This window comes from Lutra lutra, chromosome 9, assembly GCF_902655055.1.
Source record: "Lutra lutra chromosome 9, mLutLut1.2, whole genome shotgun sequence".
NCBI lineage: Eukaryota > Metazoa > Chordata > Mammalia > Carnivora > Mustelidae > Lutra > Lutra lutra.
Genome location: NC_062286.1, coordinates 54,703,037 through 54,729,195, shown reverse-complemented (window position 1 = coordinate 54,729,195; position 26,159 = coordinate 54,703,037). Strand labels below are relative to the sequence as shown.

The 26,159-nt window shown below is 41.7% G+C and overlaps 1 protein-coding gene across 2 annotated transcripts in view; it reads left to right on the top strand.

The window, feature by feature from the left end:
* Nucleotides 1-26,159, top strand: part of ANTXR1 (ANTXR cell adhesion molecule 1) — a 221,640-nt gene that overhangs the window by 55,146 nt on the left and 140,335 nt on the right. For both annotated transcript variants that reach the window (XM_047744854.1, XM_047744855.1), the window contains exons 6-9: nucleotides 90-169; nucleotides 3,011-3,079; nucleotides 5,042-5,122; nucleotides 19,064-19,124. In XM_047744854.1, coding sequence (XP_047600810.1) covers nucleotides 90-169; nucleotides 3,011-3,079; nucleotides 5,042-5,122; nucleotides 19,064-19,124 — 291 coding nt within the window. The remainder of the gene's footprint in view (nucleotides 1-89; nucleotides 170-3,010; nucleotides 3,080-5,041; nucleotides 5,123-19,063; nucleotides 19,125-26,159) is intronic.

Genomic DNA, 26,159 nt, shown 5'->3' with positions numbered 1-26,159 from the left:
AGCTTATGAGACATCAACCCCCAGGACTGAGAGGGGGTTTCCCTGAGTGCGGCAAGATGGATTGAGTGGGTCTGTGTTGTGTTGAGCAGGATACAGGACGGCCAGCGTCATCATTGCTTTGACCGATGGGGAACTCCATGAAGATCTCTTTTTCTATTCAGAGAGGGAGGTAAGCGATGGCCTGGCCTCTGTCTAACACAGACATGGAAATAGGGCTCCTTCCTCCTGAAATGGGCTGCACTCTTTCTACCCAGACAACATGATAGGTGTTCTTCCTAAAACCTCTGGGTAAAATATTATTTCATATGTAAAAAATAATAATAATTCTTTTTTTTTAAGTGAACTCTCATATCTTACACACAGTCGATGTTTTTCCCCTTTCAAAATATTTGCCTGTTACTCCGTGTTTTAAGGGTTAAAAGTTGCTCACCATGACTTGATTGAAAACACTATATTTACCTAGCAGTTTTGAAATACTGTGTATCACATTTAAACAAAAATGTTGGTGCCATTTTTCCTCCGTTTCTGCTAAAAACAGGAGGGGAAAGAATTACTCGAAATATGCAAGAGCCAGTCTTGTCAGAACATATTAATCATTGAGGTTCTCACTTTGAGAATCAAAGTTGAATATTAATTGGTAGCAAAGTAAAGTGTAATCACTCCCACAGTATTTCTCCTTCCTTTTCTTTATGTTCTCAAAAAGTCCTCCTTAGAGCAAGTGAGAGAATTCTCTCTAAATGAAGCTTCCAGTTTGTATAAAGAGTTTCAGAAAGAGAAGTTTATTCAGGAACTGAGAATTAATGTTTATGTTTAGGAAACCCTTTCTTTTCTAGTCTGAGATTTGAGCCACATGTATAATTGGCCCAAGAAACCAGTTCACCATTACTGACAAAGTGACAAAGGTTCCTTAGAGCCAAGTTAGAGAGAAACACAATAAGGAAAAAGATAGACAGTGAGGAAGGAGATGCTGGCCTCTTGGGGAGGAGTTAATCAGAGCATGACCCTTATCTCAAGCTCTTGACTATTATTTGATTTAAATCCAGGTCCCTTGGCATTCATTCATTCATTCATTCATTCAGTGTTAACTGAGAGCTCCGCACATGCTGGACACTTAGCCTAATACTAGGGAAACAAGTGGAGAAGATACGTCTACTGCCTTCATGGTGCTTACCATGTGAGGATTTAGTGATGCTTTTTGAAGCCTCTGCTGGCAAAGGGCATGAGGAAATGATATAGGTAAACACACTACTTCTCCCCTACCCATAATTAGTACAAAATACCATTTGCAACGGAAACACACAAGTAAATGTGACAGACCCTGCCTGAGCATTTGGAAAATAATATATTCTCATATTCTAAAGTTGAAACTAACAATACAGTGGGAACACAGAAGGGCTTATTTTAGGTCCTGAACAACAGTCAAATAAAGTAAAAACCCTAATAAGGAAATAACTGAATATGAAATAAATGATGGATGTCAGAGGCTTAAAATATGGGTTAGTAGAAAAGAATTTTAGGTATGGCATGTACAAACTTGGAAAAATATTTGGAGTGCCAGGGCCAAGAGAAGGAGGCTTTCTGAAAAAGAAAGATAAAGCTCAAGATACATAAAGAAATTAATCTTTCCATTTTTATCCTATATAAAGCCCAAATAGAGGGAAATATTCAGATAAGTTATTACAGATAAGGCTAGAGATAGACTGTGTCTAAATTTTGTTTTATTCTTAAAGCAGCAAGGGATATTTTTTAAATGAAAGGAAAAAGATATATGTTTCTGTTTCTTCTAAAATTCAGTGTTTCAAGAATGTTTCAGTCACACATGGGTTTGAATACTAAAGCCAGGGGTGGAGGAGGAACACAATTCAGATCAATATGCATACACTGAGCACCTACTATGTGTCTACTATCAATTATTTATTAAGTGCCTACTGTATATTCCAATGATTTCCAACTTTTATTTTCTATTCTGAAACACAGAAGAACCTGGAAATAAGACATCAGAGCCTTTAATAAGTCAAATATTAAGATCAAGCCAAAACATGGATGTTATTCATTATGTTGCCCTCTCGATACTTAATTGTAGAGATGGTCATGGGTTCACTTACTCAAATATAGACTGTAATTCTCAGACCATTAAACAGGTATACTCTATGGGAATGAAAAAGGCCTTATTCACAAAGGCCTTTGTGAATAATGTACTTATTATAATATAATATAATAATATAATTATTATAATAATGCTTATAAATGTGCTGACATTTATAAGCATCGTGTTGTTCCAGGCCTTGTATGAAGAGCTCTGAATATGTTATCTCATTGGATCCCCAAACACTACAGAGCAAAGCCAAACCTAGGTATATTGAGTTCCAAAGGCCACATCCTTTCTATTATACCATATATTACAAAGAAAGAAAAGTATGCCATAAAAATTCTTCAGAGGAATGGAATAATTATTTCCCCAGAATATATTTTTAAGATTTTATTTATTTTTATTTTAGAGAGAGAACAAGCAGGAGATGAGCTGGGGAGAGAGAGGGAGGGGAAAACATCCTGAGCAGACTCTGTGCTGATCATGGAGCCTAATGCAGGGCTTGATCTCAGCACCCTGAGATCATGACCTGAGCCAAAATCAAGAGCTAGGTGCTGAACCGGCTGAGCCACCCAGGAGCACCCACACCAAGAATATTTAATAGAGTTAGCCTAGCCTGCCATTCCCTTTTCCTCCCCTCATCTTTCAAATCCCTTCATCAAGACTCTACTTCTAACACTCTTTCTCAACCCATCTTGTTAGGCTACTCACTCCCCTCATGTCCCTCATGCATCATGGTAGAATGTGCTGTTTACTGGAGAGTGAGCTCCTCAGGAACAAGGGATTGCTCTCTCCATTGTGGTACGTGGTGCATAATAGGTGCTTAATAAATACCCGATCGTGGAAGTTAGTCTGGTTCCTCCAAAAGGAGTATATTTGCCACTTCTCTGTCTAACTAACGGCTGTTCTCCATTGACCCAGGCTAACAGATCTCGAGATCTTGGTGCCATTGTTTACTGTGTCGGTGTGAAGGATTTCAATGAAACACAGGTATGGATTTCCTCAGGTTTGGGAGCTTGTGAATGATAGAGAACACATGTATTCAGTGCAGCAGCACAAACACCCCTTAACTAGGTTATTTTTCCATAAATGTTGAGCAAGCAAGAATTATTAGGCGTGTAAGGTACAAGAAGCCAAAACCATGCACTTGGGGGTGGTGAACACAGACTATCCAGGTGGTATCTTCCTTGGTTAACTTTCTTGGTAGATGTTTAAATTGCCAAGGCATCAAAAGAGATCTGAATAAAATTAAGAAACTTATTGGTTGTTTTCTTCTTAATTTAATGAATCTAATTTTGCTTAAATCTCAAACATCCCTCTTCTCCTATTAGAAATTCAGTGCATTTTTTTTTAATAATGGTATTTCTTTTTTTTTCTTTTTAAGATTTAATTTATTTATTTGACAGAGATCACAAGTAGGCAGAGAGGCAGGCAGAGAGAGAGGAGGAAGCAGGCTCCCTGCTGAGCAGAGAGCCCAATGTGGGGCTCGAACCCAGGACCCTGAGATCATGACCTGAGCCGAAGGCAGAGGCTTAACCCACTGAGCCACCCAGGCGCCCCTCAGTGCATTTTCAATACAAAAAATAAATATAGTTGGCCCTTGGTGCCAGGGATAGGGATATCAGCCCTCCTACACAGTCAAAAACCCCTGGACAGCTTTTGACTCCCAAAAAAACTAAACTACTAACAGCCTACTGTTGGCTGGAAATAACATAAACAGTTGATTAACATGTATTTTGTATGTTATATGCCTTATATACTGTATTCTTATAACAAAGTAAGCCAGACAAAAGAAAATGTTACTAAGAAAATCATAAGGAAGAGAAAATACATTTACAGTATTTTACTGTATTTATTGAAAAAAATCCACATGTAGGTGGACCTGCTCTGGTCAAACCCATGTTGTTCAAGGGTTGCGCATACTTGGCAAGTGGGCAAAAAGTATGTACAAGTATAGATATGCAAATTGTGAAATTTTGCTGACAACCTATATAAATGTTCCTCAATGTAGGTCATCATTTCTTTTTGTTTTAATGACATGGGACAATGCTTATGATACCTTATTAGGTGAATAAAATTGGGTTACAAAAACGTGGGGATAGTCTGAGTCCACTTTTAAAATAAATGTGTGTATTTGAGTAGGGAAAGTATGAAAGACTACGTAGTATATCAGATTAATAAGAGAAAAATGGTAGGTGGGTGATGGATGGATAGATGACAGATAGATATATATAGATAGATAGATAGATAGATAGATAGACAGACAGACAGATAGATGAGTAACTTTTTCTCTTTCTAACCCTCCTGGGTGTTCTGAAACTTCCCATTGGTTATGTGTTACTTTTGCAAGCAGGGTAGGTCGTGGCACTGACCATGACTGTGACAGTCCCAGAACTATGGATTCGGACCAGAAAAGTCCACAGGTCAGACTCTTCTTTCTCCTGTCCTCTCCTCCATAAAGCAAGAGAGCGAAACTAATTGCTCTCCTCAGGGAGCAATTTGGGTGAAAGTTAAGGGGCTCCATTCATTGGCCTCACCCAATACCAAAACTTATACTTATTTTTAAAGTGACTCTGAAAGGAAACCTGAGTCTGTTCGATTCAAATACAGTTGCCAACAGAAATTTGAGTGAATGGGAGAAAAATGAGCCAATGGCTTGCCCCCAGATCCATAAATACATCAACCCAGGCCAAATGTTCATCTAGCAGAGCAACCTTACCTCTGCTCCAAGGAGAAAAATATTAAAACAAATGTAAAAGCTGGACCCGCCCTCTAGGCCTACTCCAGAGAGGTCACTGGTAAGCTCATTATTACTGAGGGCTTTTCAGTGAGGCCCAAGCCCTCTGGTTCCTCTGTGTTCTAAATGTCGATGGAGTCCCCTGGACTCCCCCATTCTCTGCAGCCAAGCCTGACCCATCTCCATGTGTGTTTGTGTGTTTGCTGTGTTCTCAGCTGGCCCGGATTGCGGACAGCAAGGACCACGTGTTTCCTGTGAATGACGGTTTTCAGGCTCTGCAAGGCATCATCCACTCAGTAAGTAGAGCACTTCCTCTAAAACTGGACATTGGGTACTCTCTGCCCCCCACCAATCCACTAAAAATCCTCTAGTGCCCTCCCCCTAAGGCTGGTGTTCTCTGCTGGCGACAGCATTCCTTTGTCTCTCTTTGTTATCATGTCCCACTTCTCCCTCCTTGCCTTCCACGCATGTTTCTTTCTTTGTTCTCCTGGGCCAGTTTTGCCCCACAAGGTAAATTTAAAATGGAAGGGACCTTGCTCTGGCAGCAAGCCAAACTCCAGATGGTTCCAGCTCTCATACTGGAAACACCAGTTGATGGTGTGCACCTGACCTCAGCTTTTCCAACCATGACTGAATGCAAGCTTCCTTCTAGAACACTGGCAGGCTCTAACTTTATCTCTTGACCATCAGAGGTGCTTTTGACCAGTGGTTCTTTACCGAGGCTGCCTACTGAGGTCATCTGGAGCAGAATTTTTAAGACCTTCCCAGGGGACTTTACTGGAACCACAGCTTTAGACCTATAGTCCCCAAATAGGAGGAAGTCACTGTTTTTCAGGGTTTGTGGTCAGCCATTCCTTCTTTCCACCCAGCCTGGGTTGAATGAAACAATCCCTCACACACAAATGGTTTTTTTTAGTCCCCCCTTTCCTGTAAGTGAACAGGATTGGCCTCTCTTCTTCACCTTCCCATACGTAGGCCAGATCCTTGGTCCAGCCAGCATATTGGATGATGCTGGTCTTTTTTTTTTTGATGCTGGTCTTTAAAGTCCCAGCCAGAAGGCCAGTATGTGTGCTGCACCTATGATGAAATCCAAAAGCACTGTCTCCTCTACCTTTAGGTTTTGTGATTAGGCAGATGGCCAACAGTTTCTCCAGTGGAAGCTCACCAGGCCCCTGACTCAGGGTCCAGGATGCGAAGTCAGAGCTCAGAGGGTCACTGTCCCCTTCGGATGTCAAGGGGGGTCTTAATCCAGGGGTTTCCAGCCAGACCTAGGATCTGCCCAGCTCCCCCAGTCTGACCCAGGAAACCTCCAGTGTGGCTGTACTTTCATGCCCCCTCTCACTCCCTCTAAGCTTTGCTGAGAACTCCTGCAGGGTGAGAAGAACTTTGGAGCTGGTCATCCCAGAATTTAAATGCTGGCCCGATGACTTACCATTTATAGATCCTTGGATGAGTTATCTCACTTGTTTCCTTATCTGTAAGAAGGGATTGATAGTAAGACTTATATCACCAGACTGTTTGAGGATTACAAGAGATAACACTGGTGAAATTACTGAATATTTTTCCAGGTACATAATAGGTACTCAAGACATAGGAATTACCTCCTCTTTCGCTTTCCTTTCCCATCATATAATGGACATTAACGTCAGTTACCCCCAATCCTCTAGATTTTCTTGAATATACTTAAAAATGACCTGGGAACCTTGCTTAAAATACCAGTTCCCAGGCCTTATCCCCAGAGAGTCTATTATAGACAGTATGAGATGGTGCCCAGGAATCTGTCTTTTAAATCTGTTGTGTTTTTGGTTTTGTTTTTTTTTTTTAATGCGCACTTTCAGAACATGATATATGTGACCTTCAGTTTCAGAGTTGTGAAAAATAATCTCACCTCAGGTTAGGAACTCCTACTTTAAATATGTCCAGACTCAAAAGGTGTTTATTTACGAGGAACAGAAACCAACTCAAACTGCTTTCACCAGAGAGTGGAAATTATTGAGAGAGAATTATCAGTCCCAATACTAGATCCCCAGGTAAGGGACCTTTGTTCCAAATAACTTCTGGGATCAGTGTGGCCTACTTGACAACGTAAGCAATAAGAACTGCAGGGAACATAGAAAGCAATACCCAAATGGTACAAAACATGATTCGGGACTGATCATGAAGCTCAGAGATAGATTTCTGTGGGTTAGAGCCTTCATGAGAGAGTGGGACATGAAATCCATGAAAGACCCAGGAGGAGTGATGGGTAGCATCAGGGAAGAGATGACATGACCCCAGCCCAAAAGCTGGAACAGGGAAAAGCATACTCTGAGGACAATAGCAATAATGCCTATCTGTCTGGGGGGAGAGTTTGGTGAAAACTCAAGAGTGATAAGAAACAAGCCTAGACATTTGTTTGGAACCAGACTGATAAGGGCCTTGAAGGGGTTTTGATTCCAACTTCGTGGGTGTAATCACTGAAACATTTGGAACATCTAACAAGTGATATTTAAGAAGAGAATCAGATGGTGGTGTCCATGTACATAGGAAGAAAAATGGAGGGGGTCTAGAGGCAGGAGGCTACTGCTGCATGAGTGCACAGTCTTGCCTTCAGATGGCCGATTCTGAACAGGGACGACTCTTACCTGTTCCAAGATCCTTAGGAGCCAAGTGCCCACATCATCCAAGAGGCAGTTCCTACGCAAATAATCAGAATCATTTTATCTGCAGAAACCAGTGTTGTCCTTGAATATTTCTATCTTAGCAACTCACCCAAGCTTGACCTGAGGCCCCCCAAGATGTTTAGAAAGCTCTTCCCACCCCCAAATGGAACTAACTCCAAAGATGTCTAAGGAATTTCAGCAAAATGGTCTCCCAAAAACTGGGAAAAAAATAATAATTTGAGAGTCCTGTCTCCAAACTTGAGCTGAATGATAACAGTCTTATGAGCTTTTATCTGAGAGTTATGCTTGTGGTTGCAATCCTTCCAGCACTTGAAACCCATGTTTATGGCAGTTGTTAATTCATTTGCTTGGACAGAGAAGCAGGGACAAGCGCAGCAGGGTTCATCTTTCTCAAGTCAGACAGAAATAATTATGACCTAAAGTTGGTTATTTTTTTTAAAAGATTTTATTTATTTATTTGACAGAGAGAGATCACAAGTAGACGGAGAGGCAGGCAGAGAGAGAGAGAGAGAGAGGGAAGCAGGCTCTCTGCTGAGCAGAGAGCCCGATGCTGGATTCGATCCCAGGACCCTGAGATCATGACCTGAGCCGAAGACAGCGGCTTAACCCACTGAGCCACCCAGGCGCCCCTAAAGTTGGCTATTTTTAAGAAGTAGGTTCATTTCTCCTCTGGATACTGAAAAGAAAGCTCTTGTTTTTTTCGCCTACCATCTGAAGCATCTTTTCCAGCTTGTTCCCACGGATGTTGTTTTGTGGCTTGTGATTTTCTCATAATAAAACAGGACTGGGTTTAATTATCCCAAATAGGAGTACAGAGCAGCTCTCAACAAGCTCAGATGGTTCGTCAGGTTTTCAGCCCATAGTGACCTTATGTTTAAATCCCAAATCAAGATGCGGGAGCGAACATTTGCTCTTTTATCCAGTGCTCACTGGAAACCTTACATACAAACCTTGCCATTCAGCTACAAGTAAAGTGATGGAGACCCTGGCCTGGTGAAGGTTATAGTCTCGTGGGAGGGACACATAAAAATGAGTAAATAAATAGATAATTAAAACTGTGATAAATGGTACAAAAGTGGCAACCAACTACCAAGATTAAGAGTAAAGAGATTGACACAGAGTTCAGGCCCCTTTGCAGACACGACCTGAAGAAAGAAATCAGGCCATCCACTGGAAGAGCATGGACAGAACATTCTTGGCAGCGAGCAGCCCTGTGACGGAGCATAGCAGAATGAAGGAAGAGCACCACCGAAGTGGGGAATGGCAGAAGATGACATCAGGAGGCAAGCAAAGGCTTGGCCTGGAAGGCTCTTTTACTCAAAGGATGGTGGGAACCTATAGCCAGATACAAGGTCTGTCCATAGAACAAGGACGCTTGAAATTCAGGCTCTCAGGGAATGGAGAATTGTGCACTTGATCTGTTTTTCCTCCAGGTAACAAATCCATAAACCCTCAGTATCAATAATCATGTTGGCCCAAAGAAGAAAAATCACATTGACTTGTGGACCGTCTTCCATCCACCAGCATTTCTGCTAGGCTCTGCCACAACCACGGTCTCCAGAAGGTCTTATCCCAGTGTTCCAGGTGAGGAAGCTGGGGTGCAGGCCCTCAGAGAGACTGCCCTAGTCTTCCTACTCATAATGGTCAAGTGGGGAATTTGAACCGAGACCTGGTTCCCGAGATCCTGTTCTTTCCACAGTACTCGGCCGAGAATGTCTGAGGAAATGGAAAATCCCGGCTGGTTGTCCAGGGCCTGGATTCAGCAAATCCCAGAATTCTCTGCTTCCACAAACTGGTTCCTGTGTTTTGGTCTTTTCACACTGTTCTCCAGCCCTCCGTAGTCTAAGGAAGAAGTACTTACATGTTGCATTTGTATAATGCATTATTTTTCATGGTGTTCTCATTGTTTCCCATTTCAGTCTCAGCAGCAGGACATAGGGAAAAGGCAGAAAGAAATCAACACCTGTGTGGGACACCTGCGTGGCTTAGTCGGTGAAGCACCTCTTGATTTTGGCTCAGGCCCTGATCTCAGGGTCGTGAGATCAAGCCAGGCATCAGGCTCTGCGCCCAGGGCAGACTCTGCTTGAGATTCTCTCTCTCCCTCTGTGCCCCCCACCCTGCCAACTCCCACCCACTTGCTCTCTCTCAATAAATAAATAAATAGAATCTCAAAAAGAAAGAAAGAAAGAACCACTGTAGATTACAGCTATATTTGGGACCAAATGTTGTTCTTTGATCCCAATGAATATAATCCCATTTTAGCATCATAACAACCCTGTGAAGAAAATGAAGAAAGTATTCCTATTTTACAGATGAAGAAACTGAGCCTCGGGGAAACTTCCTGAGAGCACACGACTATAAGGGGTGACCCTGGGCCTGTGCTTTCTCCTACCTCTATTTCCATAGGAAGGTAAAAATAATAAAAGCTACCATATCCTGAGTCCTGAGATTCTGGGCACTGTGCAGATCATTCTACGTAGGTGTCTCATTGGTGTCTCATGACCGCTCTTTAGTGTGGATATTGTCATTCCTTCTACAGAAGTAGGTACCCTAAGGACAGAGATCCATTAGCTTGTCCAAGGCCACATGGCAGGGAGCAGCGATCTGGAATAGACTCCACTGGGTCGCTAATGCCCACGATGGGAATGACCATGGTGCTCTACTCAATGATGTGGGGAGGCCAGGAAGCAGCTCCATTTCAGAGAAGGAGACCCTGGAACCAAAAGTGTGAAGTGGCTCGATGCTGTTCACATAGGTACAGCATAGGTAAAGCCAAAGCCCATGTGGTCTGCCCTCTGGGTGCCGAGTGGGTGGGCAGAGGAGCTCTTTGCCTGTCACTACTAGGTGGGGAGCACATCTGCAAATACTGATTTCTGCTCGCGAGATGAAGTTCCCTCACAAGGAGAAGCTGGCAGCTTCACACATGCTGAAAAGAACATCTTTTCCTTCCACACATGCTCAAGGACTCTGCCTCTGAGGACAGAATTTCTCCTTGCTTTTGCAGAATACTGTTGAGAAATTATAAGACAGACTTTCGGTGGTTGAAAGATTGTAGCTCTTAAAGCCAGTAAAACTGTAAAGGAAGAAAGTATCCCTTCGCCTTCCCTTCTTGTGGCTTCTTTGGGGAATTTCCACTGACCACAGCTGGTAAGGGTAGCACCAGCCCTCAAGCAAAAATATGAAGCAAAGGTCCAGCAAGTCTCCTGGGTCTTTGTTTGCCTTTGCAAAAGTGCTGCAGCCAGTGAAACGGGAACCTGCATGAGGGCTGAATTCAGATACCATGGACGTCGGTCTGCAACTTTGAATCCCAACACTTGGCCTGGTTACCATGATGCCAACTCCTCCCCGCAGCGGTCCCCACTTTGTGTGCAGTCGAGGGCGGTACCTGGAGGCAGGCACACAGTCTCCGAGAAGGAGAGCCCAGTGGCTGGCACCAATGCACGTCCCTCTAGGAGTAATTCCCTGGAATAAATATTTCAGCCTGCTTTGGGCTTCCTATTAAGCAAGGGTAAAGCAGAATTCCACGTGTTTGATCAACAATAAACAAGTATCAAACACACAACTATATTTGCAAGGATTTCTCACGAGTTTGGGCATGAACATCCTCGTTATCGAGGAAGCTGTAAGATCAGTGAAACTGAAGGATAAATCCATTCTATGGTGTATATAAAATTGCTTTATTTATGAAAACCCGATTCTGAGCTGATTTCTCCTTTTCCCTCATGGGAACTGGAAGACCTGTACCCCCTCGTGTGGCCCAGGTCCTAAAAAAGCTATGACAAAAGGCAAAGCCCATCTTCCAGGCCTCCCCTTCTACCTACTCTTCCAAGACACCTCCAGGAACTGCTAAGGGCTACCCTCCAATCAAAATCCACATCATGTTCTCACAGTCCTGGAATCCCTGACTTTATTGAACTAACCCTTTTTCCAGAGCCAACAGAGCGGGAGGCCACACTCAAAGCAGCAGCCCTCCTCGTCAGGCAGGCTGGTTTGTGATTGGAAGAAACCCCCTTCTCTTCCTTGGCCCATCTGGATCCTGTCTCAAAGCCTCTCTGGACCTCCAGCCCCTGCTGAGTCCTCTCTTCTCCTTGGAGTCCGCCCTGGTCTCCCCTCCACCTTGAACTCTCCCTGCCTTGAACCCCAGTGGCACTAACTGTTGGCATCATTTGCTTGGCACATGGGTCTTTTTCACGCTCTCTGCTGTTCCTCCTGGTCAGATGCTAAACAGCGCCGTCAGAGAGACTGCCACATGTGTTATGTTCTTCATGGTGTCCCATGCGATGCTTTGCACACTCACTCATGACGAAGCTGCCCAGAGACCTGCATAGCATTCGTGACCCACACTGCATGACAAGTGGGCAGCTCTGTGGCTCTGTTTCTGGTCGAATCCCCTCAGCCCTTCCCCCACCTTCTCTTCCAAGATTGTATCTATAGACGATGGGGCTCCATTCACATTAGCAAGGCTGCTTACAGCATATAAATAGAACCAACTGTAGTTTCTGTAGTGAGCTAGAAACTCTTTTTAAAAAACATTGGCCTCTGTGATTATTAATTAGCTTCAGACTTTGCAGACGTTTGGGCCATTTCAACTAAGCTATTATTTCTGTTTGGCTTATTGAAGAGTCCAGATGTGATAAAAATCCCCATAGCTTCACGAGGCGACCAAGGTCGCCGAGGGGCGTGAACAGTTACTCCGCAGGTTACCCCCACTCCTTCCTTTGGCTCCTCCTCCTACCTAAGACCCACTGGAAAGACCCACTGGAAAAGCGACAGCAGAATTTGGAACTAAATGCAGTGAAATGCTGCAGGGTTCAGCTCTCAAGGAGGGAGGCTGACTTCGCCAATATTCTGGAGGTCGACATGCTCGTCTTACTAAATAAACCACGTTTCGGAGTTCACGGCCATCTGAGCTTTCCTTGAAAACAGGAGAGGAAAGTGGCTTAGTGGAAAAAAAATGAATTTCCTCAGTTTCAGTACCTTGTTTGTCCTACGCTCCTTCACAGGAGACTCAGTGAGCGAGAACCGAACTGATGGAAGAGTTGTGTTAATTTAAGTGAGCTGGCTCACCTCCCCCATCCGCACCCCAGACAGAAACATTTGCATTTAAAAAAAAAAAAAAAGAGGTCCACTTAAAAAAAAAAAGAAAGAAAGAAAGAAAGAGAGAAACCTTTGCATATTTGGGGGATAAACTCTATTGTCCAAAATTCAGTAAACGTCTTAAACTCTTTCTTGCATCTTAGAGTATCCGTTTGGTATTATATATGAGTATACATGAAATCATACATGAATGCTGGACAGATGACAGTATAATAGTAGATTTTTATTTTAAATTCAAATTCAGTGGAACTGACATGGATCTAGGATAATATCCATAGTTAACGATAGCTGTGCCTATTGGTTTAAAGTGTGGAATGGAATTTAGTTAGGAAAGGTGACTCTCTTTTTTTTAAAAAAGCACTTTGTTAGAGATCTGGGGTGTCTGGGTAGCTCTGTTGGTTAGGCAGCCGACTCTTGGTTTTGGCTCAGGTCATGATCTCAGGATCAAGAGATCAAGCCCCAGGTCAGGCTCCATGCTGGGTGAGGAGCCTGCTTGGAATTCTCTCTAATCCTCTCCCTCTCCCTGCCACTTGCAATCTCACTCTCTTAAAAAAAATAAAAATAACATAAAATAAAAATAAAAATAAATTAAAATAAATAAATAAAAATAAACACTTTGTTAGTAATCAACCAAAGTCAAAATTCTTGGAGACAACATCACCACTCCTGAAGGCATGGATGACATAGTCGTATGTCCCAAGCTGGCAAGCATTTTATAAAAGCAGTGGTCCCCAGGCTTATCCAATGTGCATTCTATCAGCTGTAGTAGTGTATGTGGCCTTCTGTGGGAGCCTGAGTCCCATCCCCCAAGCCCAGACCTCTCCATCTTCCCAAGTAAAGGGGTCAAGGCCTTTTACAAAGCAGGCCAGTCCAGAACTTAGACACAGGGACATGCTACATCTACAGCATTGTTGTTTAAAAAAGTAAGCCGTTAAAAAAAATAAATAAATAAAGAGGTGTTGAAACAGGCCATCTGGGAAAGCAGTCCCCCAAAGATGGTGATGTTTAATAAGAAGAGGAGGGTGTAGGAGGGTGTTACAAGATGCAGAATATGGCCTTGTTATTCAAAAGACCCTAAGATTGTAGTATAGAGGAAAAGGAAGGCCATAACCTAATACACTGTAATGCCAGTGTATGAAGCCATGCAGAAAACATTCATTACTTGTTTATTTATTCAATAAATACTGATTTAATGCCTACTATGTGCCAGGTTAGGCACTATGGATATGTGGTGTTGGGTAAAACAAATTCATTCCTTGCCTCTAGACTTCATAGTCTAAGGACGAAGACTTAATGACCAAACAACAACAAAAAAGTGTAATTATCAACCATGATAAGTCTTCTGAAAGATGGCACTAGATGAATGAAGAAATAGTTCATTGGTAAAATCACCAGGCCATAGATGGGTCGGCAAAATCTATATTCGATTTGAAGGGTGACAGTGAGATTAAGGACAGCTGCTAAGTTTTTGTCTTAAAGAACATAACCAGGCAAGAGGTGGTTAACTGACTTTTGGCCAGCGTACTTCTAGCTCCAAAAATCTTAAAACAAGAATGTGCCCTTCACAACAATGAAAACACCAAGAAACATGCTCTGAAAGACTTTCCAAAAGATGAGTGGAAGCAAAAGGTCCCTATACTATGAGTGGATAAAAGAGACTTGTCTTTATTTACAGACATAAAAAAATCTTTTAACAGGAAATGGCCAAGTAAATAAAAATCGATTGTTTATTGGGGAAGGAGGCAGAGCAATTACAGAAAAAAAAAATTAGGGATGTGTATGGTAAGGGAGAGATTCCTGATAACTCTATGTGAGTATGTACAATTATTTAAGGATTCTTGAGAAATCTTGGCAGAAACTGTGAACTTTATGCAAAAGGACGCTAGAGTTTTAGAATCCAAAAAAATAAACTCTTATATGCAACCTGGACTGGTCCATAATTGATTTCACTTTAAATTTATTGAATGGTTTTTATTACTTGGCAAAGTTTTTTTTACATCTGCTTCTCCTCTTACTCCCCCAACAATCTAATGAGATGAGCAAATGTAACCATACCAGTAGCAACACATCGCATTGATACAGTTCTTTGTAGATTTCAGATGTGCTTTGCCATTTATCTTCTTTTTGAAATCTGTCCAAAAGATGACAGAAAAATATTATCAACCACCCTCTGGGGTTTTTTCCACCAGATATGATTAAGCAAGAGCCAGTGGTGGGTGATGGGATAGAAATATATATGAGCTACTTTCTCTGGCCAAGAGAAGTAGCTATAACAGTATTATCACAAGTCATAGTATCCACTACCATTGTCTGGAACCAAATATATGTCAAGACATTCTCCTAAGTGCTTTACTGCTAAGAATGTTCTGAGCACATTTCTTGGTGCCTTATTTTCATGAAGGGCACTTGTTGGTTGGTGGCCCAAGGGTTGTTAAATGACTATCTACTGACTGATCACATCTGTGTAGCTCTGTCTATGAGACAAAAACCTTGCCAGTTTTCCTTGATCTCATTCCCTTCCCGACTCTCCAGTCCTATGTGAATTTGACCACCTAAGTCCAGATGGATTTACAAGCTAAATGTCTCTGCATTTATTATCGATCATTCATTTTACCATCGTACAGCCCTGTGAGGTCAGTGTATTTCTTATCCCCCTTTTACAGAAGAGGAAACTGAGCTTTAATAACTTGTCCAAGTCCACGTGGCCAGGAAGTGGTAGGGCTTAGATTTGAACATAAATCTATTCAGAGCCCAAATGTATATTGTCTTGTTTCCTGAGCCCAAGTTCTTAAGAATAATGGTTACATTAGTTGAGAACTTACCAGGTTCTGGGCACTGTGCTGTGGTCTCTGCCAGTATTATCTCATTTAATCTTCCCAAGTCAACAACCTTCTGCAGTAGGTACTGTTCCTACCCCACTTTTATAAATGAGGAAACAGAGACTCAGAGAGGTTGTTTGAACTTGCCCAAGGTCACACCGCTCGCTCGCTCATGAGGGAGTTGACCCAAGCAATTTGATTCCAGATGCCAGGCTATATTCTGTACATTAAACTGCTCCCCAAAATTAGGATTCAGGAAAGTTAAAGGATATGTCAAGGACCATAGGTCAGTAAGTACAGAACCAGGGCCAAGAGCCCCTCCTCACATTGGATTATACTCGAGGCATGCGGTGGTCTTCGCCCAGTCTCCATCAGAAGCCAATGTACTCTCACCTCTGCCATCACCCTGGCCCTGTGTGAGTCTGTTCTGCTCCCTCAAGCGATTTCCCCATACTGTACCTGCACCTCTTCCACGGTTACCCCTACTCAGGTTGGGGACAGATCCTCTGCTCCCTCGCCCCCAACCCCCATCCAGTCTCCAGACACGGAAGCCGACCTGTTGTCTGCTGCGGCTCAGACACACTGATTATAGTCTCGGCTGCTAATAACAAGGGAACCCCCAGATCCACCTTCTGCCATCATGACTTCCTACCTTTTAAAACCAGACATTTCAAACTAATAGAAGCCTCAGTCCCAGACAGATCCTGCCCATCCCCCTCACTGATAAATTTTGCTCTACTGGCTGCAACGCATCCCTTCCAGATGTTTTAAGTTAAGATTGGGAAAGCTGTGTTTTTACTGGATTGAATCACAGCACTTGGCTGACGTTTTTTGGCCCTTCATACACTCCTTAGATTTATCAACTAATTGCAGACGCTCCAAGAGAATAATACAGCGTGTGTTTATTATGACAAAACCTGCTGGTGTGTCTTTGTGTTTCCTTTACCAAATCCCTGGTTAAGTATTAAAAGTTGGTTCAGAATCGTTGGTTCAAAGTCAGGAACTTACATGGGCGAAAATTTCATTTACATGTTTTGATGGAGTTTGGGAACGGGGACAAGAGAGATCCAATAGCTCAATTTTAATTCTGGGATTATTTTGAAATCTTTAGTTGTGGATGATAAAATGATCTATTAAGAGATGCCAAATGCCTGAGGAATTTTATTTAAAACATAAAAAAAAAAGCTTTGTGTTGTTCTAATGCCACTGTTTACTAAGTTTTTCCATATGGGTTAATTCTGTTTCTTCCAATGTGTCCTGTTTGGAGATTTGTGCCTAAGGACATGCGGAAGGGCGGTACCTCCCTCAGTCAAGGCAGCCACTGGCTGAGGCGGCTCTTCGGGCAGCAGACTTGGTCTGGAGAGGCCGTGGACAGTCCTCGCAGTTCAAGTAGGACAGTTGTCATGCGGGAGATGAGTCCCTGCTCACCAGGATTCTGGCAAGCCCTTGTCCTAGGACATTGTTACCTACATAAGAGACCTAAAGGGCTGGATAAACCATTGGAATGGGGAGGGTGGAGAAGCAGCAGGGAAACATGGATGCCCCGCATAGATCCTTGGAGTCCCTGATCCCAAGTCAGAATGACAGTGAAGGGAACTCAGGAGCTCAGGGGTGATACCAGCTCCCCAGGGCCAGGTGTGTGAGGGCCACTCACTTACCGAAGATGGGCACGGACTTGGGGAGCTCAGTGCATGTGTGCTCTCTGCTGTCGGAACGGGCTCCCGCACCAGTGGGGATCTGAGGCTATACCAGTGTTTGAGGTTATGCGGAGGGGGGCGTTGTGGCATGGTAAACCAGAGTCCAAGAAATAAAGCAAGCACTGACAAATAGGAACAAATTGCTCCCTACTGTGGAATCGTGTAGAAGCCAAAAACAAATAGAGGAATCAAAGTACAAAGATGCCTTCAGATTGTACTAAGAGTGGGAAGCGATGTCAGGAAAAGTTAGCTGGAAACCTGAACTTTAGAATTGTCAAAAAAAGAAATAGTGCTTCTTATGAGTTTCACGTCTGTAGATTTACCCAAAACATGTGTTTGTGAGAGCCTGTTTCAGTGACTGCATTTTAGTGTGTTGTCATCTGTATATCAGATAAAGATTTTCTGAAGCATGTTCTCCATTTCCTTTCACAATGCTTCTCTATGAGGACGCCCATATTTCTCTCTGGAATGGGTAAATATTATCTCTTCTGAGAAACTGATTTGTTTTTATTTCACCAATTGAGATTCTCATAAATATTGCCTGACCTTCTCATCTGCTACTAGAAAGTTTAGAACTAAATCCATGAGCCACTCCTAGCAAGGAAATAAGCTCTTTCCAGTATATTTTTTCTATGCCATTCTCATTCCTTACTTCATCTTCCCCTTATTTTTCCTTATTTTAACCCATGTCCTCTCCTTTTGTAATTTATTGTATCTTTCATTTGATTGTATCTCGTGTTGTCTGTATCACTTGAGCTGGGACAAAGAAGCATATATAAATACATCAGTGGAAATAAATGGGTGTTTCTCAATGCTAAGATGCTTGCTTTCTTTTCTAGACTTTCAATGTTATCATTTCACTATTAATTCCTTCAACAAATGCCCCTTTCATAAATAGAGAAATGATTTCTTTCAAAGCCCTCTGAACCATCTCAATTTCCAAATTAAGGCCCAAATAAAGAGATTTCATTTGCTTGGTAAATTAACTCAGTGTCCTATACTTGTTTAAAATGCTTGGATGAAATTTGAGAATCAATATTCAGCAGGACATGGGATTCATAAATGGTGGAGAGAAGTTTACATCCTACCAGGCAGATATCCTGCTTGGCCCAAAGCAGCCTTGATTAACTCCCTGTGCGGTCATGGGGTTGGTTCCCTGACACTCTCTTCTCAACCCTACAAGTCTCTTCTGGAGGAAAGAGTCCATTTCCATTTAAATAAGACTGTCGGGGTCCAAAGAGTGAGGCACAACAGGCAGCCTTCAATATCCTCTCCTGAAACATCTTTCCAAGACTTTTCTAACAAAAAGTGGAACTCGGAGTAATCTGGAAACGATTCTCCATCCTACCTCTCCAGCTTTATCTATCATCACTCTCATTTCTACTTTTCAAGCTCCTTTTGTTCCAGGTAAAGAGGTTTATGTATTTCTACCTTCTCGCCTTTGCTCGTGCCATTCCTTGCCTGGATCCCAACCTTCTCCTAACTCACTCCTCTCCACTTGACAGAGTCCTACCCTCAGCACTCACAGCTTTCATGAAGCCTGACCCAATGTAACAGCCTCCATGATTTTCCCCGTGAACTCTGCAGATTTACTATCTACCCCTTCACCCTGGAAACTACCACAGTGACAAACCATCATTATTTATATTTTCAAGTGTAACTCCCATTTCCCTAACCAGATGTTAAACGTCCCCATAACCAAGACTGACATATCATAGACTCAGTAAGTATCTGCTGAAAGAACAAATGAATGAATAATTCTTATGGGGACACCCAGAGGCATGTAGCACAATGTTGGCTCATTAAATGTTTGATGTTAGTAATATTAGTAAAGATGTTACCACCCATCCACCCACCACAGCACAATATCCTTGAATCTTCCTGTCTTGGTAACTCAAAGCAAAACCCTGCTTCTAATAAAGTAAGCTGTGCTTTGACTCTTTGATTTCCTCTCTTTCTAGATTTTGAAGAAGTCCTGCATCGAAATTTTAGCAGCTGAACCATCCACCATATGTGCAGGAGGTAAATTAAATACTAAATAATCTCCTAGAAATGATGGTATTTTGAGTTCAAATCACATTTATTTCAGTGGTGGGGAGGAGGGGAGACAGGGCAGAAGAAGGAGGAGGGTGGAAAGAAGAGTAGAAATGGCTAAATAAATTTGCTGCTCAGGGAAAAAAAAAAAAGAAAGAAGCAATGTATCAGTTGTTTGAAAAAGCTTGTCCAAATCCTCTTCTTTCATGGGAACCAATTGCGAGAGTACTGCAGAAATACTAGATTCCCACACATCACTGCCAATATCCTGCTCTGAAAAGAAGTGGAGCTGATCCAGGAGAACCTGTTAAGAAAAAGAAGTGTAAAATTTTACCTTCTCAAATTTGACAAAAGCATGTGACCGCATGTACCCAATACTAGGACCTTATCAGGGGTCTGTGCAGTGAGGAGCCTCAATTAGGGTTCATTAGATCCACCTCCCCAATTTATTTAGGTCCTTCATTTTAAAATAATTGGAAAATAGGGAAGTTCCTTAATTATGCAATTACCCCATCCATGAAGAAAACCCAGACTTGCAGTTTAGCAATGTGCAAACTGGATGTGTTGTAACTTCGTAGTGAATCAGAAAGTCTAAAGAAAATTAATACAATTCCTGTTAATTCATAACATATCAGTTCCCCTCTTGCAGACAATCTTATCTGCCTAACAGAGTTCCTGGCACTTAATAGATGGTCCATCAGACAATGAACATTGGCTGAATGTCTCAAATCGTTATTTCCTCAGCAAACAATGCACCGATTTTGCCTATTTGACCTGTATTAACCTCTTTCACTTAACCATAAGAAATTAATATCACACCTTTGAACTGTCTAATTAAAGTAATATCAGGAACTGATGGCCAAAGGTAGAACAAGGCCAAAATAAAAACAGAACCTCCGCCAGCTGGACAACAGAAAAATAGCTTCCAAAATAATTCTTGAGTCAATGAGTAGTAAAAGCCAACATCTCCTTTTTATACCACTGAGAAGTGAGATAATAAAAGCATCACATAGATAAACTTGATGAACATGGCACAGGGTCCACAAGAGCAAATTTGTCAATTTTAATGTTTCTTACAAAATGGAAAAGAAAAATAAGTAATTAGGACGTAAGTAAAATACTTTTTAAAGTAAGGAAATACAAGAAAATAGATTAAAATGCATTAATAAATTTAAACAGATGAAAGCAATTCAACTGATAAATCGTTGCAAGAGCTATTTCTTCGGTAGAACCAATAAAATAGACAAATCTCTGGTCAATCCATCCAAGGAAGCTTTCTTTAGATATTTTTTAAATCTCTGGCTTATCTGCAATACTGCATATGTTCTAGGCCAGCAATAATTTCCTGTATCAGAGTAAACTATCCAATTCTATTTCTTTTATGTTTTATGAAGAAAAAATTAATACAAGACACAGTAATGGAAGCTAGCTCTAGCTTTTGGAAAAGGCAAACTCCCAGCTCTCTTGAATGAGAATTCTAAGGATTAAAACATAATATTTAGAGAATAACTTTACAAAGGGGAAAAGGAAACTTCCAAAAGATACCATGACACCAGAAGTTCTATCATGGGTTCCCCCGAAGTCTATTGCTGATTATTCTCTGGAGTAAGTGGCTTTCCTGAGGCACTGGAGCCCATTTCAGTGTCCATGGCAGTGAACACCTGTCAGGTAGACCTGAGGACACCCACTCGGTGATTTTCATTTGGCTACTGCAAAGACCCAGGGATTTACATGAGAGGGCTTTGAAAAGACACCTGCTGCACAGAACGAGGGGACAATTATTATTATCAACATCATTGTAATGAGGATTGAAGGTCAATGTGAGAATCCTCATGTTGATAACATACCCAGATAAAAAAAGCATGCCCATGTGTTTCTCTACTGAAACAAAACCAGGGAGAACACTGATAAATTCTAGAGTACCTGCAAAATGATTAATTCAGTATGTGTTGGAGGCAAAAAGAAACAGGAAGCAATAGAGTGTCTGCATTTCTAAAGTATCATGGTGGGACAGAGCCCTAGAAAAATCTATTGAAAAGGTGAAATTCACTTCCATTAGAAATCTTTCTTTCTCAGCCCCCGCCCATCTCTGTGAATGGTACTCCTTCCAGGGCCCCCAGAGGAGCCCATGCTGCGAAGCTCCTCCCAGGCCTGTCCTGCTCTGGACACTCGATGCTGACAATTGCATTCCCCCAAGACAATGATCTCAGTTGGCTATCACCGACCACGCAGCAACAGCCGTAGTTGTGACAGCAAACCGAGCTCTGAGAGAGGCAGCGAGATAATGCACTGGGGGGACAACAAAACTGAGATCCAACACGTATCTTCACAGGTCAGCCTGCAAATAACAGGGTGAAATTTAATGGGACCAATACCAAGTGTGGAACTTGGGTTCAAATGCCAGTTTAGGGAGACCCGACTTAGTAGCCTTTCTTTCAGGGAAAAAGAAAACAAAAGGAGAAATATAGCTATCTTGATAGCCAACAGGAATACCTCTGAGGGGGAAAAAAAAAGATATAATCTTAGGGTGCATCAATAGCCATCCAGTGTCCAGGTTAAGAGAGCTAATTTCATGTCTTATTATTCCATGTTCAGACCATGGCTCCCAGTCCCACATTTTTTTTTTTTTTTAATTTTTTTATTTTTTTCAGCATAACAGTATTCATTATTTTTGCACCACACCCAGTGCTCCATGCAATCCGTGCCCTCTACAATACCCACCACCTGGTGCCCCCAACCTCCCACCCCCCACCCCTTCAAAATTCTCAGATCGTTTTTCAGAGTCCATAGTCTCTCATGGTTCACCTCCCCTTCCAATTTCCCTCAACTCCCTTCTCCTCTCCATCTCCCCTTGTCCTCCATGCTATTTGTTATGCTCCACAAATAAGTGAAACCATATCCAGTCCCACATTTTAAAAATGGCTCTGACAAAGTCATGCCCATAGAAGAGATGATGGCTCTGGAAACAATGCTAAAAATTCATTCACTTACTTTCTTTCTTTCCTTTTCTCCCTCCCTCCCTCCCTCCCTTCCTTCCTACTTTCCTCTTTCTTTTCCTAGCTTCCTTTTTCTTTCCTTCCCTTTTTCTTTTCTTCCTAGCCTCCTTCCTTCGTTCTTTCCCTCAATGCTAACTGTCTACGATGTACCATGCAATGTGAAAAGATTTGAGTACACAAATGCAGAAAGCTTGCTCCCAACCACCCATGACCCCCACGGTCTATTCTGGAAGAGGGTCACATGTTCAGATAAGGCACAAACCACACGTGAGGCACTGGAGCAGAGATCTGCTCCAAGAGCTGCAGGAGTGGTGATGAGACGCTGCTGGAATGAGGAAGGACTGAAGTAACCACGGAGATTTACACACAGAACGGAGACACTTCCAAGAGCATCTTCAGATATATTACAGAATTCCCGTGTGGAAAGGAATTATTATGCTTATTATGTGTAGCTTCAGGAGACCACCATGGAGAAGCTGGGGAGGAAATCAGGGAGGCAAATTTTGGCTTAACACATGGAACATTTACAACTAAAACTTTCCAGCAGTGGAGTGGATGGTCTGAACTCTCCACCCTTAGAATTATGTGAGCAGTGGACCTCTGTAACGCTATGCAGTCCCCCTTTGGATGTTCTTTATAACTTGAAGTTTCCAAAGTCTTAATTCAATTCCAGCTGAGGCATTAATGGCCGATTTTTTTTTTAATGGCAAAGAATCCAGTATACCTGGAGCTATTTTGCATTTTAACTGGAAGTCTTAATGGGGAAAGGGAGTAAGGAGAGTATCTAAACTGCTCTAATCAAAAAGAATTTCATTCAATGTCATGAGTTTAACTATTTGGAGAGAGAGACTTCCCAGAACTCCTCCACTGCCAGAGGTTATAAATGGGCAGCCTACATGCCTTCTCTGGTCTGTACACAGGTTCTTTTTGATCCACACTACACTAAAAAAAAAAAAAAAAATATATATATATATATATATATATATATACATATATATATATATATATATATTGCTAGCATTTGAAAATCTGATTTTACCTAAAAATTCAGATTTCCACCTCGTCTTTAAAAATCAAATCTAGCAACACTGGGCCTGCATTTATTGCAAGGTGATGATTACTGGAGACTGAATAACTTCCCTTTTTTTTTTTTTTTTTTAAAGATTTTATTTATTTATTTGTCAGAGAGAGCGAGGGAGAGCGAGCGAGCACAGGCAGACAGAATGGCAGGCAGAGGCAGAGGGAGAAGCAGGTTCCCTGACGAGCAAGGAGCCCGATGTGGGACTCGATCCCAGGACGCTGGGATCATGACCTGAGCCGAAGGCAGCTGCTTAACCAACTGAGCCACCCAGGCGTCCCTATAACTTCCCTTTTTAAAAGAAGCATGGACTCTTTGCAGTTCACCATACTCCCCACCATTCCCTATTACACCACAATACCCAGGCCAAGCGTACGGTTACTATTTTGCATGGTGCTTGCATCTGTATTTACTGTATATACAGTTCCTGTTTTAAAACATGTAAGAAGTCACCTGCTATGGGGAGTCTTTAGAGCCCCTTTGCCATTACCTGCTTTTAAATAATTCTGCCTCTTTTTTAAAAAGTTCTTAATCAAATATTTTTGCTGATTAGCCTCTGTAATTAGGGGCGTTGCCCCCTTGTTAGATTGGCCTTGCCTTGTTTAGCTCCTCTCCAGAAAATGTGCCCTCTGCCGAAGTATAATTTCCCTCCGGTCCCACTCTGTTGGCCTGAAACTTGAATCACTCAGTGTTCTATGTAGTAAGCAAGTTCTCCAGGAAGGAACTAATTGGAATCAAGTGTGCAACCTGCCAACTGCTCTACACATGAAGTTGTTGCATTCCAGACACTGAAGGAGTTTATATTTAGCTCCTCACATTGTCCTTTCAGAAGCAATCGTACCATTCCTACTGTGTTGTTTCCCACTGCTGGTAGTAAAACTGGGCGGGTTCGCACAAAAAGAAGGCGGTTTTAGGCCTCCTGTTTACCATTTGGCCTTAGATGCTTAAAGCAGACAGTTTTAGGCAACATCAAACAATGGTTTCATTTCTTTCACATTTCATTGTTTTTCAAAGAGTGCAGGCCTGGCCCTTAGGCACCTCTTTAGAATGGCTTGTTTCATTGCTTCTCCGCCTTTTGGCTAAGATCAGTGTAGAATGGCTTTTTTCATTCTCTGCTTGGCCCTTCCTTTGCATTTAAAGATGTTTCTGTTTGGAGGAGGGACTCCCAGACTCTGGTCGTAGAAATGTAAAATGACACCATCACTTCGGAAAATAGTCCTGACAGTTTCTTTAAAAATGAAACTTACACCTATGTATCGTCTGACCTGACCATCCTACTGCCAGGTGTTTATCCAAGAGAAAAGGAAGTCCATGTCCAGACAGAGACCGGCACACAGATGTTTATATCTGCTTCATTCTTAATAGCCAAAAACTGTGAATAACTCAAATGTTCATCAACAGGTGATGGATGAAAACATTGTGGTTTACCCATGCAAAGAATGATACTCAGCAATAAAAAGGAATAGACTATGTATAAATTTATGTAATTATAGGTGAGTTTTTAAGTAATTATGCTGAGTAAGAGAAGCCAGACAAAAAATACACTTACTGTATGATGCTATTTACATGAAATTCTAGGTCATGCAAACTTATCTTACGGCAACAGAGAACAGATGAGTGGTTGCTTGGGATCAGTGATTGCTCAGTCCTGGGGAGGAGCAGGAGTGAGAGATTACTAAGGGGCACTTGGAAACTTTTGAGGGTGATGGATGTGTTCACTATCTTGATGGTGGTATTGTCCTGTGATTGCATACATATGTCAAAATTTGTCAAATAATATACTTTACACGCAAGTTATTCTGTGGCACTCATACTTCCTTTTATAATATGCTGTTATAATTAAATAGCTGTAAAATTAAAAAGTTCTAGAATAATTTAAGTATCAGAAGGCACTTAACACACATCAGTCTCTGTTATATTTATGTTTCCTGTCACATTAAGCATCTAATAGGAAAGCAAATTTGAACTAACTCGCAAGGTAAAACAATAGTAGCAATGATTTTGCCCAAAAGTCTTAGGGGACCAGAGCAAATGAAAGTCGTACAGATGTCTCATTTTCAGATACAGTGAAGAAAAGGTGATCTTTACTGAGGTCATCTCAAAACTACATTTTCAACATTTCAAAAAAAAAAAAAGGAAAAAGAAAAAGAAAAGCAAAGAAACAAAAGGAAGGAAGAGAATAGAATAAGTTTATCCAACTATTCAGAGACTTTATTTTTTCTTTTTCTAATTGAGCTATAACTCACATACCATAAAATTCACCCTTTCAAAAAGTGCAATTCAATGGTTTTTATTATATACACAAAGTTGTACAACCATAACTGCTATCTAATTCCAGAATATTTTCATCACCATTTTCATCAATGGGTATAAGAAACCTTATACCCATTAAGCAGTCACTCCCCTTCCCTCCAGCCCTGGAATCTGCCAGTTGATTTTCTTTCTCTATGGATTTGCTCAACTTTTCATATGGTAATGGAATGGAATGGAATTGTGCATTATGTGGCCTTTTGTGTCTGGCTTCTCTCATTTGGCATGTTTTCAAGCTTCCTCCATGTCATAGCATGTATTAGAACTTGCTTCCTTTTGTGGGTGAATAATATTCCATTGGTTGAATACCATCTTCATCAGTTGATGGACATTTGGATCACTTCTACTTTTTTGCTATTATGAATAATGCTATCATGAGCATATACAAGTACAAGTTTTTGCGTAGACATACATGTTCATTTCTCTTGCATATGTACATAAGAGTGAAATTTTCAGGTCATAAGGTAACTATGTTTACTTTCTTGAGGAACCGCCAAACCATTTGGCCAAGCATCTGCACCATTTTGCATTCCCAACAGCAAGCTATCAGGGGTCTAATTTATTCACCAACACTTGTTTTTGTCCCTCTCTGTTATTATAGCCATTCAAGTGAGTATGAAGTGATAGCTCCTTGTGGTT